General features: G+C 40.8%; 1 protein-coding gene across 1 annotated transcript in view; it reads right to left on the bottom strand.

Annotated features, from left to right (window-relative positions):
- Positions 1 to 9,004: 9,004 nt before the first annotated feature.
- LYST (lysosomal trafficking regulator) overlaps positions 9,005 to 18,999 on the bottom strand; it is an 84,975-nt gene continuing 74,980 nt past the window's right edge. Inside the window, exons 46-53 of the mRNA XM_062572298.1 lie at positions 18,628 to 18,817; positions 17,658 to 17,794; positions 17,083 to 17,181; positions 13,961 to 14,100; positions 13,574 to 13,671; positions 12,792 to 12,948; positions 12,521 to 12,592; positions 9,005 to 11,209 (exon numbers count right to left, since the gene is read on the bottom strand). Coding sequence (XP_062428282.1) covers positions 11,071 to 11,209; positions 12,521 to 12,592; positions 12,792 to 12,948; positions 13,574 to 13,671; positions 13,961 to 14,100; positions 17,083 to 17,181; positions 17,658 to 17,794; positions 18,628 to 18,817 — 1,032 coding nt within the window. The 3' untranslated portion in view covers positions 9,005 to 11,070. The remainder of the gene's footprint in view (positions 11,210 to 12,520; positions 12,593 to 12,791; positions 12,949 to 13,573; positions 13,672 to 13,960; positions 14,101 to 17,082; positions 17,182 to 17,657; positions 17,795 to 18,627; positions 18,818 to 18,999) is intronic.

Raw genomic sequence — 18,999 nt, forward strand, 5'->3', positions numbered from 1 at the left:
AGCCCGGGTGGTCTTCTCATCGGTCCTGCCGATTAGGGGGAGGCATGGGAGGAGGAGTAGGAAGATTTTCCAAATCAACAACTGGCTATGCCGCTGGTGTTGGCAACAGGGTTTTGGATTCTATGACCGTGGAACAGGGTTTGAAGACCAACAACTGCTGGGGAGAGATGGGATTCACCTCACCAAGCAGGGCACATTTGCCTTTGCAAACAGGCTGGCCAGCCTAGTAAAGAGGGCTTTAAACTAGGAAGGAGGGGGAAGGGGGGGTGTCATAGAGACAGGGTAGACAACAAAACACAAGCTGGGTTGGGGGGCCTCCAACAGGTGCATGCAGCTGGGGATGTGTGTTTGGGACATGGTTATGGGCAACCCCCGTACACCCTTCCTGGGAAACCTGTAGGCATGACCACCTCTCTGAAATGCCTGTGCACCAATGCACGGAGCATGGGGAACAAACAGGAGGAGCTGGAGATCTGTGTGCGATCACACAGCCATGATCTCATTGCAATCACGGAGACATAGTGGGATAGCTCACATGACTGGAATGCTGCCATGGATGGATATGTGCTTTTTAGGAAGGACAGGCCAGGGGGGTGAGGTGGTGGAGTTGCTCTTTATGTGAGAGAGCAACTGGAACGCATCGAGCTCTGCCTAGGGCCAGAGGAGGAGGAGGAGGAGGAGGCAGTTGAGAGCTTATGGGTAAAGACCAAAGGGCAGGCAAACATGGGTGACACTGTTGTGGGTGTCTACTACAGGCCACCTGACCAGGAAGAAGAAGTTGATGAGGCCTTCTATAGACAGGTGGAAGTAGCCTCACAATCACAGGCCCTGGTTCTCATGAGGGACTTCAACCACCCTGACATCTGCTGGAAGGACTGCACAGCCACACACAAGCAGTCCAGAAGGCTCCTGCAATGCATTGATGATAACTTCTTGTCACAAATGGTGGAGGAGCCTACGAGGAAGGGTGTCCTGCTGGACCTTGTCCTTACCAACAGAGAGGGACTGGTTAGAGGTGGGAAGGTTGGGGGCAGCCTTGGCTGCAGTGACCATGAGATGCTGGAGTTCAGGACCCTGCAGGAAAGAAGTAAGGCAACAAGCAGGATTGCAACCCTGGACTTGAGGAGAGCGGACTTTGGGCTCTTCAGACACCTAATTGGTGGAATCTCATGGGTTAAGGTCCTACAAGGAAGGGGGGTCCAGGAGAGCTGGCTAATATTCAAGCATCACTTCCTCCAAGCTCAAGAGCGGTGCATCCCTATGAGTAAGAAGTGCAGCAAAAGGGGCAGGAGACCTGCATGGGTGAGCAAGGAGCTCTTGGCCAAATTAAGACAGAAGAAGAAAATACACAGACTGTGGAAGAGGGCACAGGCTGCTTGGGAGAATTATAGGAATGCAGTCAGAGTATGTAGAGATGCAGTGAGGAAGGCTGGAATTGAGTCTGGCAAGGGATGTCAAGGACAACAGGAAGGGCTTCTTCAAATACATCAGCAGCAAGAGGAGGACTAGGGAAAATGTGGGCCCGCTACTGAATGGGGCGGGGGCCCTGGTGACAAGGGATACAGAGAAGGCAGAATTACTGAATGCCTTTGCTTCAGTCTGCACTGCTAAGGGCAGCCCTCAGGAATCCTGCAGCCTGGACGTGAGAGAGAAAGTCTGGAGAAGGGAAAACTTTCCTTTGGTTGAGGAGGAAAGGATTAGAGACCTTCTGGGCAGGCTAGACATCCACAAATCCATGGGCCCAGATGGGATGCACCCACGGGTACTGAGGGAGCTGGCAGATGTTGTTGCCAAGCCGCTCTCCATCATCTTTGAAAGGTCATGGAGAACTGGAGAGGTGCCTGAGGACTGGAAGGAAGCCAGTGTCCCTGCAGTCTTCAAGAAGGAGGACCTAGGCAACTATAGGCCAGTCAGCCTCACCTCCATCCCTGGAAAGGTGATGGAACAGCTCATTCTGGATGTCATCTCCAAGCATATGGAGGAGAAGAAGGTGATCGGGAGTAGTCAGCATGAATTCACCAAGGGGAAATCCTGCTTAACCAATCTAATAGCCTTCTCTGATGGAATGACTGGCTGGGTAGATGAGGGGAGAGCAGTGGACGTTGTGTACCTTGACTTCAGCAAGGCTTTTGACACTGTCTCCCATAACCTCCTCCTAGGCAAGCTCAGGAAGTGTGGGTTAGACAAGTGGACAGTGAGGTGGATTGAGAACGGGCTGCAAGGCAGAGCCCAGAGGGTTGTCGTCGGTGGCGTGAAATCTAGTTGGAGGCCTGTGGCTAGTGGCGTCCCCCAGGGCTCAGTACTGGGTCCCATCCTGTTCAACTTCATCAATGACCTGGATGAGGGGACAGAGTGCCTCCTCAGCAAGACTGGATATGATCCCAAGCTGGGAGGAGTGGCTGATACAGCTGAGGGCTGTGCTGCCATTCAGAGAGACCTGGACAGACTGGAGAGCTGGGCAGAGAGGAACCTCCTGAGGTTCCACAAGGGCAAGTGCAGAGTCCTGCACCTAGGGAAAAATAACCCTGGGAACCTGTACAAGCTGGGGGCTGACCTTCTGGAGAGCAGCTCTGCAGAGAAGGACCTGGGAGTACTGTTGGACGACAAGTTGACCATGAGCCAGCAATGTGCTCTTGTGGCCAAGAAGGCCAATAGTTTCCTGGGATGCATTAGGAAGAGTGTTGCCAGCAGGTCGAGGGAGGTGATCCTGCCCCTCTGCTCAGCCCTGGGGAGGCCTCATCTTGAGTCCTGTGTCCAGTTCTGGACTCCCCAGTACGAGAGAGACATGGAGCTACTGGAGAGAGTCCAGCGTAGGGCTACGAGGATGATCAGAGGGCTGCAGCACCTGCCCTATGAGGAACGGCTGTGAGAGCTGGGCCTCTTCAGCCTGGGGAAGAGAAGACTGAGGGGGGATCCTATCAATGTCTCTAAGTACCTGAAGGGAGGGTTTCAAGGGGATGGGGTCAAACTCTTTTCAGTTGTCCCATGTGACAGGACAAGAGGCAATGGGCAGAAATTGAAGCACAGGCAGTTCCGCCTGACCGTGAGGGGGAATTTCTTCACTGTGAGAGTGACAGAGCACTGGGACAGGTTGCCCAGAGAGGTTGTGGAGTCTCCTTCTCTGGAGATCTTCAAGGCCCGCCTGGATGCAACCCTGTCTAACATGCTCTAGGTGACCCTGCTGAGCAGGGAGGTTGGACTAGATGATCTCCAGAGGTCCCTTCCAACCTTACTGATTCTGTGATTCTAGGATTCTATGATTTGTGGGCTGCCACATGCACAGGGCCTCTCAAGATAAGAATACAAAAGTTCCAAAACTGATGAGTTGCACTTGGGCAATTGAACTGCCTTACATTAAATTAGAGTGCTCTTAAGGGTTATTAGGTGTTATTTTGCATCCTGATACTATTATTATTTATAATATTAGGCCTGCCTTATAAGAATATTGATTTATTTAATCCTCGCTATAGAGTTAAGACGGAAAATGAGGACAGTGTTAGTGTTGTTATGCATGCCCATTGTTACAACTCACCTGGTTTTGCAGCTTATACAGGCCTTTGGAAAAATCCATGATGTGACTCAGATTACTGCTTGCTTGCCTATTCCACAGTCTGCCAGATTACCCACACTATGGGGAATACTTAGAACTAAGATAACATCCATAACAAACAATGGAAGTTGTTTAAATGAGACTTGCTAGATAAGTGATAGTATCAAGTCTCAAAGGGGGGAATTGTTGGAGTGATGCTGTGAGAAAAACCCTGCAAGTAGTTAACCAGACTGAAGGACAAGGGAGAGAGAAAAGCAGTACTGCAAAGGATAACCCGCTCCGGCCAAATAACCTGGATGAAACCGCAGTACTTTGAAGACTGTGAGAGGTAGGTGAGACAAAACCAGCAGAATAGCCCAGAAGTGGCCTTAGGTTCCTTACGGCTTATTAACATATACTACTACACATCCCTAAATGAATAATGAGATGGAGATTACATGATAATGATGTTACTTTCTCTTCTCTGCTTCCTATGCTAATTAAAAGGCATATGAAAGCACAAGCGCAGAGCGACTACCTGATGTCTTGAAATTTTAAGCAATAGAAAAATTTGTACAAAATGCTCCCCGAAAAGTGTGTATAAATAAAGAATGAGAGGCGGAGAAAGTGTGCTAGCTTTGTGGATTTACCACCCAGCACCCATCTCTGCGCAGGAATGAAATGAACAAATCTCTCGACCCCGCGTGTCTATTGGGTGCTTGTCCACCGGGTGACAGAACCCAGATTTGGGACAACAAATTGACAATGCAGATGGGACTTGCCATAAGGACTTGCCCTTGGGTCCAAATGAATGCACAGTTTGTGGGCAGGAAGGGCATTGGAAAAATGAATGTCCAAACTGAAGAAGGATAACAAAGCCACAGAGCCCAGACAGCACCGACCTGATTATGTTAGAGGAGTCAAATATGGAATGAAGGGGACTGGGGGAGAAAACCAGAATCTCCCCAGCTGATGCCCTGGTTCCAGTAAAGCTGGGGATTGAAGCTATAGATTTGTTATTAGATAGTGGAGCCACTCATTCAGGGGTAACTGGTTGTAAAGGACCCTTAAGTAAGACTACTACTACCATTGCTGGGGCTTGGGGAAGGAAACTTTGAGGCCATTATTGCAACCAATGGAGTGTACGATTGGGGGGTACTAAATTGACTCATGAGTTTCTCTGTATGCCAGAGTGGCCCCTCCCTTTTTCAGGATGGGATTTACTGTGCAGCCTGAATGCACAGATAACCTCTGTCCAAGAGTTCCGTGCAGCTCCACATCTCTCCAGAATCACCATGGAGAGCACAAATCTGCCTTTTGATGGGATCAGCGCTGGAGGATAACAGTGCAAGCATCCCTTCAAATATATTGGATGCAGTGATTCCCCTGGTCTGGGCCTTGACGAAGCCAGGCAAAGCAGAAAATGCGACCCCAGACAAAACAGTGCTACAACCGGGAGCGAAGCCAGTTAGGGTGCATCAGCACCCTGTCAAGCTGGAAGCGCGTAGAGGATTGGAACCCCTAATTAATGCCTTCTTGCAATACGGCTTGCTTAGAGAGTGTCGATCTGAATTCAACACACCAATCCTGCCGGTAAGGACACTGCATTCCCAAGAATGTCGGCTAGTCTAGGACCTAAGGGCAGTGAACCAGATAACAAAAGATAAACACACAGTGGTGCCAAACCCATTTACTCTTTTAGCCTCGGTGCCTGAGCCTAACAACTGTTTTACAGGGCTAGATTTAAAAGATGCTTCCCCCCCCCCCCCCCCGTATTCTCATAGAAGAACAAAGCCAGACAATTTTTGCCTTTGCATGGAAAAGACCTACTATGATGAGGAAGGGGCAGTGCTGCTGGACGGTTCTTCGTCAAGGATTCAAGAACTGTCCAGCCCTGTTTGGTGAGAGCTTGGCCAAAGAACCAGCCCAATGTCAGGAAGGTAATGAAAATGCCACTGTTTTACAGATGTGGATGAAATCTTGATTGGAGCTGACTCAGAGCAAATATGGCTAGAAGCAACAGTGAGCCTGTTAAATTTTGGGGCACTTGCCAGGTATCGTGTTTCAAAGAAAAGGGCTCAGATTGTGAAGAAGGAAGCAACATAAAGTATGGACAAGCGATATTAAGATTGTTACAGGCAATAATGGAACCCAAAGAAGTAGCTATAATGCATTGCAAAGCCCCCCCAAAAGGAAATAGTGCAGTGGCACAAGGAAACAGGAGAGCAGATATGGCAGCCCAAAGAGCAGCATTAGCAGGACAGGTTATTGGGGCTTTAATACCCAGTAGAAAAATACACGAGACCTCCTGAATATTAAGACAATCAGTTGGCAGAAAGGCTAACGTGTACAGAAGATGCTGAAGGGTGGTGGGTTACCCCAAATGGACAAGTTTTAACTATGGCCAAAATGATGGAAGTGCTCCTCAAGAGACTGCATGAAGGATCTCACATGGGAGCAGATGCTATGAGAAGCAGCGTAAAAAGATACAATCAAATGCTGACCTTATGGTAAAAGATGCCCCATCTGTTGTGCAAATAACCCCCAAATTCAGAAGAAACCACCCATGGGAGAAGTGAGAAGAGGATTAACCCCAAGGGAACACTGGCAGGCAGATTTCTCTGAATTACCTAAATGTGGTCGGTTTAACTATTTCTTTGTGTTGGTAGATACCTTTTCTGGTTGGCCAGATGCTTTTCCATGCTCTACCAATCACACAAAAGTAGTTAAGATTTTGTTGAAAGAAATGATTCCTCAGTTTGGGATTCCTGAAGGTATAGCCTCAGATAATGGACCTCATTTTGTCTCAGAGGTAGTTCAGGGAACATCAGAATTTTTACAGATGAAATGAGAATTACACACTCCATGGAGAGCCCAGTCTAGTACTAAGGTAGAAAGCATGAACCAAACTATTAAAGGGCATATTTTGAAACTGTGTCAGGAAACCCATCTTAAATGGATAGATATGTTACCAACGGCCTTCATGAGAATAAGAATAACCCCAAGAAGAAAAGAGGGAGGAAGCCCTTTCAAAATACTTTAGGGGAAACCTTACCCAATTAATGAAATGGGGGGGGGGGGGTGAAGTGATCAAATGCACGTAAGAGGGGAAGAAATGTTGACAGAATATTTATTGTCTTTGTCCCAGGTACTAACATCTGTGTGTAGGTACCTTAGTGAACGTGCCCCCCCCCCCTTCCATTGGACTCCCCGTGCATGACTTCAGGCCTGGGGATCTGGTTTATATTGGGATGTGGGAAGAAGAACCGCTAAGAGAAAAGTGGACCTTACCTGGTGCTTCTGACAACTCATGCTGCGGTGAAGGCAGAGGGAATAAGTTCCTGGACCCACCATTCCCAAATAAAGAAGGCACTTTTGAACGATTTGAATGAAGCTTCAACCCAGACAGACCCTCTTGCAGCAGACACTGCCTTACAGGTCTCAGGCTGGAGGGGGTGCTTGGAGTCTCTCCAGAAGGCCTGGACTGATGGTCCGCACTCCTGCAAGAGGTGTGCTGTTGTTGAGGTTTTGTGTTGTCAAGGTTCCAAAAACTGAACTGAAACTGATCTTTGTTACTGTTGTTTCATTCACAGGTAATATTGCATCATTGTGATCTTTCTACAAAAGGTTCCATTTACCGTGTGAAGGATGTACATGCTGTTAGGTAAACACTACTGTTAGTTAGATCGTTAAGTAATTTGAGATGTCACTGTTGTGAGCCGCATTTACACAGTATTTACTGTGGGATTCTAATAATTTTTATCCTTTAAGCTAAAATTTAAGGAAAGAGGTTATTTTAAAAAATATTCTTATATATGAATATAGGAACCAAGTCTAAACTTATTTTCCTGAGTTTTTGCAGAGGTAAGGGTCCGAATTAGCTACGGGATTTGAACACAAATGCTTTTAACTGCTAGCTTGAATCAAATGAAGAAGGATTACTTCTACATGAACTAGCCACTACTGAGGGTTATGTTGACAATATTCAATTGCTTTTAGAGAGTGAAGATTTTGAAGTGTTTTCTAGGAACACTAGCTTGCAAATCGGAAACTGAACAGGCTAATGTTTCTGCCCATCTACTTTGTGTCAGGTAGCCCACGAGAGTGCAAGAGTAATCACAATTGTTACGTACAATTTAGGTGGATCATTTGTGAAAGGGAGGATTGAGAACCAAAATACACAGCACAGCCTATTACAGAAATCCATATTCCAAACCTATAGCCTTCTGACACCACTCCAGAACAGCAGAAGGCAAGTAAATCTCTACAACGTACCTTACTAAGAAGGAGCACCTTACTGTATGTCAGCAATTTGTAACATTCTTCAATACTGAAGAAAAAGCTGTCTGTACTTCTAGGTACTTAATACATTCTAATGGGTATTTTTCAAGGCAAGCAGAAGCTTTGAAATAGCATTTTTCTGTTATGGTGAAAAGAGTAGCAGCATATGGAAAGAGATTTCCACTTCCATTAAGAAAAAGCAGCTAATATGGCTTTAAACAAAATAAAATATGAAGAATATCAGCCCTACTAGGACTCCATTGTCAGCATATTTTGAAAAATAGACCCATTTCCAGTTTAAATTCTAGAGAGCTTCACGTTACATTATCCAACTATTGCTTGGCACAGACTATGTTGTCACAGATGAACTAGAGTTCAGCTTGTCCATTTGAAGGTAAACTAGAGGACTGTTAGTAACCAACTAGATGTTTTTCCCATTGCTTTCTAGAGTTCCTGCCCCTAAGTGTGTAGTATATCATGCAGTCATACATGGCTCAAAAATTCTGAAAGAAGGTGCTGCTCAGTGTGCAGGAGGGGACTTTTCATCAGCTCTTTCTCCAAACATAGATGTGTTTTAAATGCAAAAAGGAGCTTTAAAGTTGATTTTCATGTTCAAAGTCTTCTTTTCCCTCCACAAAATCTGCAAGTTCCATCAGCCCTGGCCCTGTCATATGACCCTCTCCCAAACTTTGGCTTCCAACAGGAAGATCTTTGCAGAGATCCTATGCTCTCATTTCTGCCAGCACCTTTCCCTTCCTTCCTTCCTTCCATGGATCCTCCTTTCCTCAGCAAATCCATAGAAGAATTGCTTTTCCACCTTTCCTTGTTAGGTTTCCAGGCAAAATGAGGCAGGATGTGCATGTGTGGGTGTGTCTGCCTAGACAGCCATGACTTTGCCTGAATTATAGCCTCATATCCCATGGAAAGGAGGGACATGGGCATGTAGAAAATGTAATACTCCTGGGGGTTCCCATTGCAAATCTCATACCCCTCTCTTCCAGTTTGAGTGTTGCGTGTAGGCCATAAACAGAACCTCCCACTTCAAGACTATTTTTTATAAGATGAAAGACATGAGCCAGCAAAACCAAAACTGGATCAAAGTGAGCAAAAGATCTCTAAGAGAACAAAGGAGAAACTAAGCCAAAAACATGGTTGTAATCATCTCAAAAGCAATTTGATATAAAGATCTGTTTATTACCCAACAATGTGACAATATATACAAAGACAGTGTGGAATGTGACGTTTACAGGGAATTTCATTATGACATGCACATATAATATTGAAAGTTTTTTTAATAGTTCCAGAACATGTTAAGCTGAATAAATATTCCCTGTTTCAAAAAAATCATTTTTATTTTTACATAAAAATATAATATTGCACTCTTTACAAGGCCAGCAATTTTGCATATTGGTTTTCGACAAGTGGAATTCTGCTTTATAAAAATAAGCCTTTATGAGCAACACCCCAGACCAGGGAGCAAAAAAGCACCCCCTAAACCACAAGATTTGTGTTTTATTTCTTCTAAATAATGCACATCACTTCAACGTGAGCCAAAAAGTTTTTCAGTCTGTGCTTGACCTTACATTAACACTTGGACAACAAAAAACATGATTAGAGCCATCCCATACAATGTTGCTACAATATATGCAATTTAAAACTCAAATCATACAGTATGCAGCCATTTGCTTAATTAAGCCAAAGATCAGTCTTTGTCACAGACTATGAGAAGACTTTTCTGATTAAGTTTTTCTAGTTTGAAAAGTTGTTCAAATTTGGAAGCTGCAAGAATTTCTGTAAAGACTGGATTTTTCAAAGTATACAGATCTCTTGTGTATGTTTCCTTCATCACAACTTGACATTCTCAATTACAGTGTTTTCAAGGCAGATGAACCTTAAAAGAAGAAATATGAGAAGATACAGCAGTTCATCTGCATGGCAATGATGGAATATATAAATGATGAAAAAGCAAAACAATTAAAAAAAATGTAACTACATCAGGCTTAAGTAGCATTCTTGTGTTTTACCTTTCAGATGACTAGTAGGTAGAGTGTGAATCAGGTTTACAGGCCTTAAAATCCATCAGCTGAAAAGTTAATTTTTGATCTGGCCTAAGACTTCAAATTTTAAGCCTTTCACAATGCAGGCTTATTTTTCCTCCCCCCAAAAATAGCACCTAGGAATAAATACCATATTTGCACAATGCATCTGTGTAAACTCTTCCAAGTCATCTGATGCTTATGAACATTAATCATTCAGGCATTAGATTCAAACATTTTACAGTATATTTAACTTCAATGACACTCGAATGGAAGCACACCTGTACCTTCTTTAATACCTGTGTGTGTGTGTGTGTGTGTGTGTGTGTGTGTGTTTTGTATGCTCTGAAGATGTATCTCCTGCCATAGAATCACAATAGCTAGCGTTACAAATCTGTGGAGTTAACATTTTACATTGAGGAAAATGAAACAAAAACAACAAATCCCCCACAAAACCCTGATCTAACTATTGCTTCATGATGCCATGAGATGCCTGCCCATCACTAAGACACAGGTATTTTATTTTTGTCTGTCGTAAAGACTATTATCCTATCTCAGAGAAGACAGCAAAAATTACAAATATAAAGGTAACAATTTTTTTTAGCATTACAATACCATAAGATGGTGCAAAAAGCACCTACTGAATTCTTTGCTTCTCAAAAAAAGCAATTTTGATTCATCTTGGGTTTTTAAGTTTTGGGTCAATTATCCCAGAGCCATCTACACTACACTTTAGTTTTATATATATATGTGTGTGTGTGTGTGTGTATACATATACATACATACATATATATATATATGCTGACATTTTCATAAATAAAGAACTTCACACTGCTGATATTTTACAACAGCAAAGAGGGGGGAAAATCACTATTATTGATTCAATTGTTGAAATCCTTGTGTCTAAGTGACTTAAAAAAATACTATTACATTTTATATTGCAGCATTTTGACTTGTAAATTAGAGCATTTACATGCCTCTTTGCTGGTATTGGAATATATGACCAGAGTTTCCCGGTGAGCCTAACATTCTTCAAGCTTGTGCATGTGTATACAGTTTTCAACAAGCTTAGACTGTTTCTTTTTTCCCATTTCTTTAAATCTACTCAGTTATTTTAAAGACACTTAAGCCATTTCAAAAATCCAGTTAACCAAGAGATTCTGTAATCTATTTTTGGATTTAAAGTGCATCAGAGACATAATGAGTTAGCAGCAAAAAAAGTCATCATCCAGCGGCATAGCTGCTAAGGAATGAATAGAACATGGGTAGCTTCAAGCGCTGCTGGTCCTTGCGACACCAAGCTATAACATTTCCATCACTATTAGCTGTGAACAAGTGATGACCATCACAGGAAAATGTAAGGCTGAAAAACAAGAAAACAAAAATTTTTTCTTCCAATTTGGCTGTTGCTGTTTAAAAATAGTAGAGAATATATTAAAAACACTACAAGAGCAGAGCCAATGAAAATTAGCTCAAGTCCTAGCAAGTACATTAGCACAGTAGTGTGTTACTCATTTTTGTAGCCAATCTGAACTGCAGTTTTGTCCAGCAATTTGATATGTCATGCAGTTCAATACTTTCATTTATTTGCAGTATCAAAGAAATAGTCAGCTCTGCTGATCCTACTTGCTTCCTGGGCTGTCCCTTGTATCTTCTGAAACTAAATCTGTCAGGTTTCACGAAACAGCATAGGACTTCTGTTCAGTTGGGTATTTCCTAAGCTATAACAGCAGTATAACTCTCCAGTCATGCCATGGGTATTGTTAGAGAGCCTGAAGATCATCATCCATTTTCCATCTCATTTAAGCAAACTTCTTTAAATTATTCAGTAGCCACTACATCATTAGCAACAAGCTTTGTGAAATGTTTCTGAAAGGAGATAATTGAATGACAATAACTGCTACCAGACAGGGCTTCTTGCTTCTAAAAACCAATGATTAGTGGTTTGGGTTTTAATATGGTGTTTCAGCAATGGTGACAACATAAAATTCCTAGAAGTGATCTGTTGAGTGAATTACTCTACAACAGGAGAAATGATTACAAAGGGACAGACATCCCTCCTCCAGGGATATCAAGAATCGGATGCTTTGGCTGTGTTCTGAAAACACTTTGACATGAGAATAATTCTGCTTATACAAATGATCAAGTGGACGCTAATGGGCAAAATTACACAAGCACTCTAAAATGGCAGCTTCGGTCCTATCATAAATCTCATTTTCTCCCTTCTCCACAGTTTCCCTCCAGCCTCAGGAAAAGTGGCTGAGAGGAAACGCATTGTCTTCACTTACTTCTGAGGGAGAAAAACCTCTTATGTCTACTTGAGACTTCTCAAAATAAAAGATTATCTCCTGATTATTAAACAGCTCCTGGGGAAAAATAAACTTAAGAATAAAGAGTAGCTATTGTTCAGGTCAAGGGAATCCTGCTAATTTCAATCTGTGTTTATCTTGTCCTGCTAGCAGCAGAAACTAGTTATTACTGTCATTACAAATACAGTACATTTGTGCTCTTTTCACTTCCGTGACTAATTAGTAGGTCTGCATGCCCATTTTCAGACATTGTTGTTTATCCCGTCCTCACATCAAATCTGTGTTCAATACTCAAGGCCGGTTTTGTTTTTTGTTCCCCTCCCCCAAAGGAAAATACATTTACTGTAAATTTAAAATATTTTTACCTTACGATAGGTTTGGCCGACTTTGAAAATGTTATTTCTCGCACTGGCTTCAAGTCCCATGTACTCCACAGCCTGAAAGAAAGACATTTTCCTTCACATTTAATTTTCTTTAAAATAGTTTAATGCTCAATTTTAGCAACTGCTAGGTTTAGAAACAGGACAACAGTTTGCCCAACTTCTTTAAAGCCAAATATCAGTTTGACTGAGTCTACATGCTTTCAAAATTGTGATGCAAGTTATAAAGCATTTTAATAAAAATCCAACTGCTTACCTTACAACTCCATTTTCTAGTCCTCCTGCAATCACGTTGACAGATATTCCTTCAGGCTGGTTAGAGAAAGCAACAGAGCAAATACTTTCCCTGCAGTGTACATGTCCCACGAGATCACCATTAACTGTCCAAAGTCTCAAATCACTACCCCCTCCAACTGTAACAGAACATGACATTGCAATATCAGAAGAAACCTAAACCACAGTTAGGGCTATGAAACAGAGTAAGTGTTTTAAAGACAAAAAATAAAATCAGCTTCTCAAAGGATCAAAAGGTTTAAAGTGACTTGAAGTCACATGTGCTGCAGTACACAGTTCTCTTCTCTGCTTTTGTCATAGTGAGCACGTGTACTACTAAGCCACCATAAAATGGTTTAAAAGCTGTATCACTTCTGATCTCTGGGACATTGTTCCCATCTATTTTTAATGACCAATTTTCATGTACTAGAAGGGAAACAGTAAGAGGGAATTTGTACCATCTACTTTAAGTGACTGGTTCTTGAACCCTAAATTAGATTTGCCAGGAATCTGATCAAATCTCAGGTCTTTATAAAGGGATAAAGCTGTTAGCTATTGTACCTCTACACTTCACTCAAACTTAATAATTTCTGGAAATATTCGCATGCCTCTGTATAAGAGACAACCACCCCTTCCCTACCACACTCTTATTTGACTTTATAGAACCTTGGATGATTAATACATACTTGGTTACCAATATAATGGCATATCTCATGATCTATATGGTCTACAAGAAAAACAACTTTTCTTGACCCTCAAATATACCTGAATCACAAACTGTTGCAATATCACCAGTTGTTTCACTAGCTGAAACTGCAGTCACAGGACTCTTGTGTCCAGCCAGACTCTGGACATAGCACAGCCTGAACAAAAGTAGAACAAGCCCAGAGTTAAAACTTAAACACCAAAAACATTCTTCTTCTTCAAAAAAAAGTTATCTTAATTTCAAGTAACATTTCATATAATAGCATTATTCCTGATTATTTTAGAATTCCAGTACACTTTGTGGAAAGAAAGCACTAAAGTTTTGCTTCACATTAAGATACACATGGAACATGTTCTGTTAATATTAAATGGTAAAAACACTAAGAAGCTGAAAACTGGTATTTAAAAAGCTAACCAATAGTAGAATTTATACGTATACACTTGTACCTGTTCAAATCCCAAATAATGCAGGTTCCATCTCTGCTGACACTTATCATTATACTGTATGGTTTGCACACAAACAAGCTTGTTATCTCTGCTGTGTGACCGTACAGATGGACTTGTGACTCCATTTCTATCTCAGAAGGCTGAAAAACATCAAGATGTAATGTGAACTCAGGACTAAAGTGTTAAACTTATCCCTTTTCAGAAAGACCTTAATTGTTGAATTTCCATAGATGACTCCGATTGCTTTTAAAGGGATTGGCTGAACAATGCTGATAATGCTTTATTATTATGTTATTATGTTTATTATGTTTAATGCTTTATATGTGATAAGCTATACGTATCATTAGTGTTCAATTTTTTGCCTCTACGGCTTTAACATAAGTATTTTGACACAGTCCAATTAATTGAAGTGTCACCTGTGAAAAGGTACTGTACTTTGTCTCAGCTACAGACCTTGAAATTAGCTGATTCATTTTCTGCAAGACTGTGCTGTTTCCACATTATACAGAAGTGACAGATAGTCCTCAATGTTTTACTTATCTAGAAGATGCACTTGGAAGAGTAGAGAGGGGAAAAAAAAAAAAAAAAAACCTCAGCAGGTAACATGCCATGTGTATGATAAATTACTGGGAATTCCTCAAGCTGGTGCTAAGCTGGAAAGATATGCAAGAAATCAATAATCTAGAAATTGATAGAAAAAATTTAGAGCATCAAATCAAATACTGAACACAAATTGAACACTGTATTCAATTTCTGTCATTTGAAGTGATTCAGACTTCCTGAAAACTGGCTCTGAATTGGAAGAGCTGCTTAACCAGAACATTAATGTTTTAATTAAGAAAGTTTGCTGTACAGAGATTAGAATAAGCTTTGTAAAAGAAAGGAAAATTTCTCTGCTCACACGCAGCAGAACCTTGTCTGCATATTTGCATGAGGGTATGGGGTATATATATAATAGGTCTACAAACTTGGAAGTAGAAACAAATGAAAAAAATATACAGACAGTTTGACTTGCTTTATAGAAAATTCACATTTTTGTGCTAAAGGGGATGATATAATCTGCGTAATACTGCAACAATCAGTATCTGAGCAGAGCAAGACTAAATGTTTAGTACTCATGACAGATACTTGACCAAATTACAATAAAAAAAGTTTGTCTCTTGCTACGGCACATTTTCTCCAGTAAAACATACATACAATAACATCCAGTTGCCATGCTGAAAACAGTGTGGTATCTTGGATATATAGATCCTTCCTTAAATCTAACAGTCAGCGAATAAAAGCTGGAATAAGTCACTTGGCAAAACCTGAAACACTTGGCTGAGTTTTTCATGAAGGTATGGTTTATCTATCAAGATAAATCACAATCAAAGTACTTCATTTGTCTTTTTAACCATTTTAAGCAACAGCTAGGGAAAAAAGACCATTTGAAGTACAACATGGAGCTCTATGTTCTGATAGTACGACTTTGGATTCTGGATTCTTGAATATTGATTAATATTCAATTAACAACATACCTGTTTTTTGCTTGTGTGTTCAACTTGCACAAGCATGAATCAGGCCAAAATGTTCATGTTTCAAGTACTTCATTGTAACAAACTCTTCACTATCACTGCACAGCTGACTAGATGCACACAGAACAGATGCTAGGAAGCACATTTACATTCCCTACAGCCCTGGCTCAGATAACTGACTTAACAACAGGAGCTACAAGATTGGCAGCAAGGTCAGTCTGCCTGGGGCACATAAAACTGTCAGTGCTGAGGAGTTCAGCAGAGACTATCTCAAAAAAAAAAAAAAGACATCTGTGGAACAAAACCCACATGTTTCTAAGAAACATGAAGGACTTGAGGATACGCATACATTACTACAGATTTTTTTTAGCATTGCAGAAAACAAAAATAGTGATTTTGTATTTTAGTACTTCAAAAAGTTTTAGCTGGAATCCAAATCTCAAAGCAGGTTATTCACAATATCACTATTCTGGTGAGCAATTAAGATACTTTAATTTAAGAGCCAACTGACTTAAACTTGCAGGGTTCAAGTCCTACTTTATTTTTTAAACTCAGAACTTCTGAGCTCAGAAAATCTGAGCAGCATACCAAAAACTAGAAGAAAGCCAAGATGATTATCATTTTATATGTTTGTGCTCTTCTCCGTTGAAGCATCTTCTGTTTGCTGCTGTTGAAAATAGGAAACTGAGTATAGTGGGTCATATCAAAGTTCCATCTAGTCCACCCTACTGTAGCAACTGAAGAGTACACAACAGTACAAGCATGTTTGCTTGTGTCTGCTTAGCTTTTATCAAGCTAAACTTGAGAAAGTAGTTACTTTGGCTGTTCCTATGGGTAATCCTGTAAGCATACCAAAGTGACTACTAAAATGACTAGTCAAAAAAGTTACTTATGAAGAGTAGTAGAGGATAGTGCTGGAAAAACCCAGACAAAAGCTTTGAGAGTGAGGCAGAAGAAAAATTTCAATTTTTGTTTTTATACCATGCCTATTACCACATAGCATAAGGGAAGTTTCTACTAGACCTCAGCAACTTCCATTAGTGTATTAAGTGATACAAGTTGCATGTAACTTTCCTTCTCCCAGTCTTTCCTCTTGAGGGGTATGACATACAGTGAAAAGGCTCAGTGGTTAACATTCATGCTATAACGTAACTAACTTTTTTAATTGAAGGTGGCATCTGAAATGTTGCTTGCTTTGAGAAAAGGTATTCCACAATTTCAGCTAAGGTTTTGAAAGGCTCTGTCTCCTTTGGAGAAAGAAGCTCCCTTTACATAAGGATCTTTATTTTGCCAGGGAATTTCAGTTCCAAACCCTAGCCTGAGCACATAGCTGTATGCATAGTCAGTTCTGTGTGCAGATGAGGGTTAACTAAATGCTAGCTGTACATGAACAAGAAAATAAGACTCCTACCCAAATATACATGCTGAGGTAAATCTAACAACGTCAGAGAGCGTTGTTTAGAAACGAACACTAAACAAGTACTTGATATTTTTAGAAGTCATGAATACAAATCCCCCCTTCTCTTACTTTCCTTATTAAAGGCAAAATGACAGCAATAATGAACATATCTCAATCCTTAAATATAAACTCTGCCTGATGGTACTTACTGTATTGCTTGTGAATCTGTTCATATATGCTGTGATGACACCAGATTTACTACCTGTAAAAAGCTGGCAACTGTCTGGCACCCAAGCACAACTGGTTACCTTGAAAAGACAAAACAAAATCAGAAAAAAATTAATAAAAGCTACTCTAACTGCTGTTTCCATTATGCCGAAGCATTTGGACAAATTGTTTTTCACTGATTATCCTAAGAAAAGCCATATAAAATATCTAGGCTAAAAAAGAAAACCAACAGTTAAAATATACCTGCTGTAGGTGATATTTGTTAGGATTTCAGAATCAAAGAGGGAAATTCTTTGCATCCCAGAATTTACAGCCAAAGGGGAGCAAATTACTGTAGACTTCTAATCTAACCCTACAGCCACACCACAAGCCCGAATCTTCAGTAGATCTAACCAGCCCCTTAAACATACTAAAGACAGTTCTCTAGCAGTTTAAGCAATCTCTCCCAGAGGAATCCTAATCTCATCCCTCAAAATAAGATTTGTTTGCCAAATCAGTTCACTACATGATTAAACTAGCAATATTAAATTGAAACCCAAAGGCCTAAAATTCTTACCTGATGGAACTGTGAGCTCTGTATAAAATTTACTGGAGGCTCACTTTGCTTGCTCTTCAGTCTTAAAATGTTATCAGCATATCCCCAGCTCAAAATAGCTGACCACTGAATATCAGTGCTGTGCATGCTTCTCACACCTGAGGGAAAGTATTAAAAAAATAGTCACATATGCAATCAAAAAGTTGATCACTGACAGTCAATAACAAAAATCCAGGGTCCATGTTTTACTATAAGCTAGGATACAACAACCAAGAATTTAAAGTGATGTTTTCTGTTAGGCTATGGTTTCATCTATAAGCAGAATTTTCAGAAATAGGGATTTAGAGACCATTGAATGTTTACACAATTTGAAACATGGACAAAAATATTGCATCTTGAGGGTGAGGAAAAAGGGGAAGAGGCTGACAATACTTTCAACCTGCTAGGCAGGTGATTATTCATAACTTCTGAAGGAGAATGTTACGTATTTTTGAGAACTAAATGTGATGTCTTCAATGGAACACTTAGTTTTAAGACCTTCAGTAGCACTTGTTTTAAAGAAAGGAAAAACTACAAAAACCTGTTTGTATCTTATTAATAGAGAATCCCCTCAAGGAGTTTATCTGAAAGCAGAAGATCCTTTGTCTCCAAATTTTACTGATAGCTTTCCTCACTATGTCTCAAACTGCTCCTTTAATTCTCCTTTCTGCTGCAGCACTCTTTTCACCTCTTTTTGTTCTCTCTAGACTGAATTTCTCAGCAGTGTAAGTTATTTTAAAGAAAAAATACCAGCTTAATTACTGGATGCCTCTAGGCTGTCTTGAAAAATCAAAAGTCAAATCCAGTCATTCAGGAAAGATACTATACATGTAAAAAGGTCATACTTGTTGGCTAAACAGAATAAATCTGGGAAGTCTGCTAGAGAATAACATTAGATTTACATTTTTCATGGCTATTTTTTGTGGGGAATACAAAGCTAAGGTGCTCATACCTTGCTCCTTGCTATATATCATCAAAAGGCAAAACTTGCGGGATAGACCACAGATAGCTTTGGTTGGCAAGGCCTGCAGAGAGCCAAATCTTTCTCCATGTGGTTGGCTAAAGCAAACAACAGGATCTGGAGCACTTGGGGAACCAACGTATTCTCCCCACTTCAAGCCTTTTATCCACGGTAATGGACTCTGAAACAAATACAAATAAGGTTCACATTAAAAGCAGGTAAACATTTTTCAGAAGACAGTTATTTTATTAGAGTGGAAGCAGAATTATTCATATTAAAGTCACAAAAAACAGTAGGTAAGGATTACTTAAGTATTCTAAAATTCTAGAAAGACAAGTGTAAAGCTTTGTAGTATCATCAGCT

Source organism: Rhea pennata, chromosome 3, assembly GCF_028389875.1.
Source record: "Rhea pennata isolate bPtePen1 chromosome 3, bPtePen1.pri, whole genome shotgun sequence".
Lineage (NCBI taxonomy): Eukaryota > Metazoa > Chordata > Aves > Rheiformes > Rheidae > Rhea > Rhea pennata.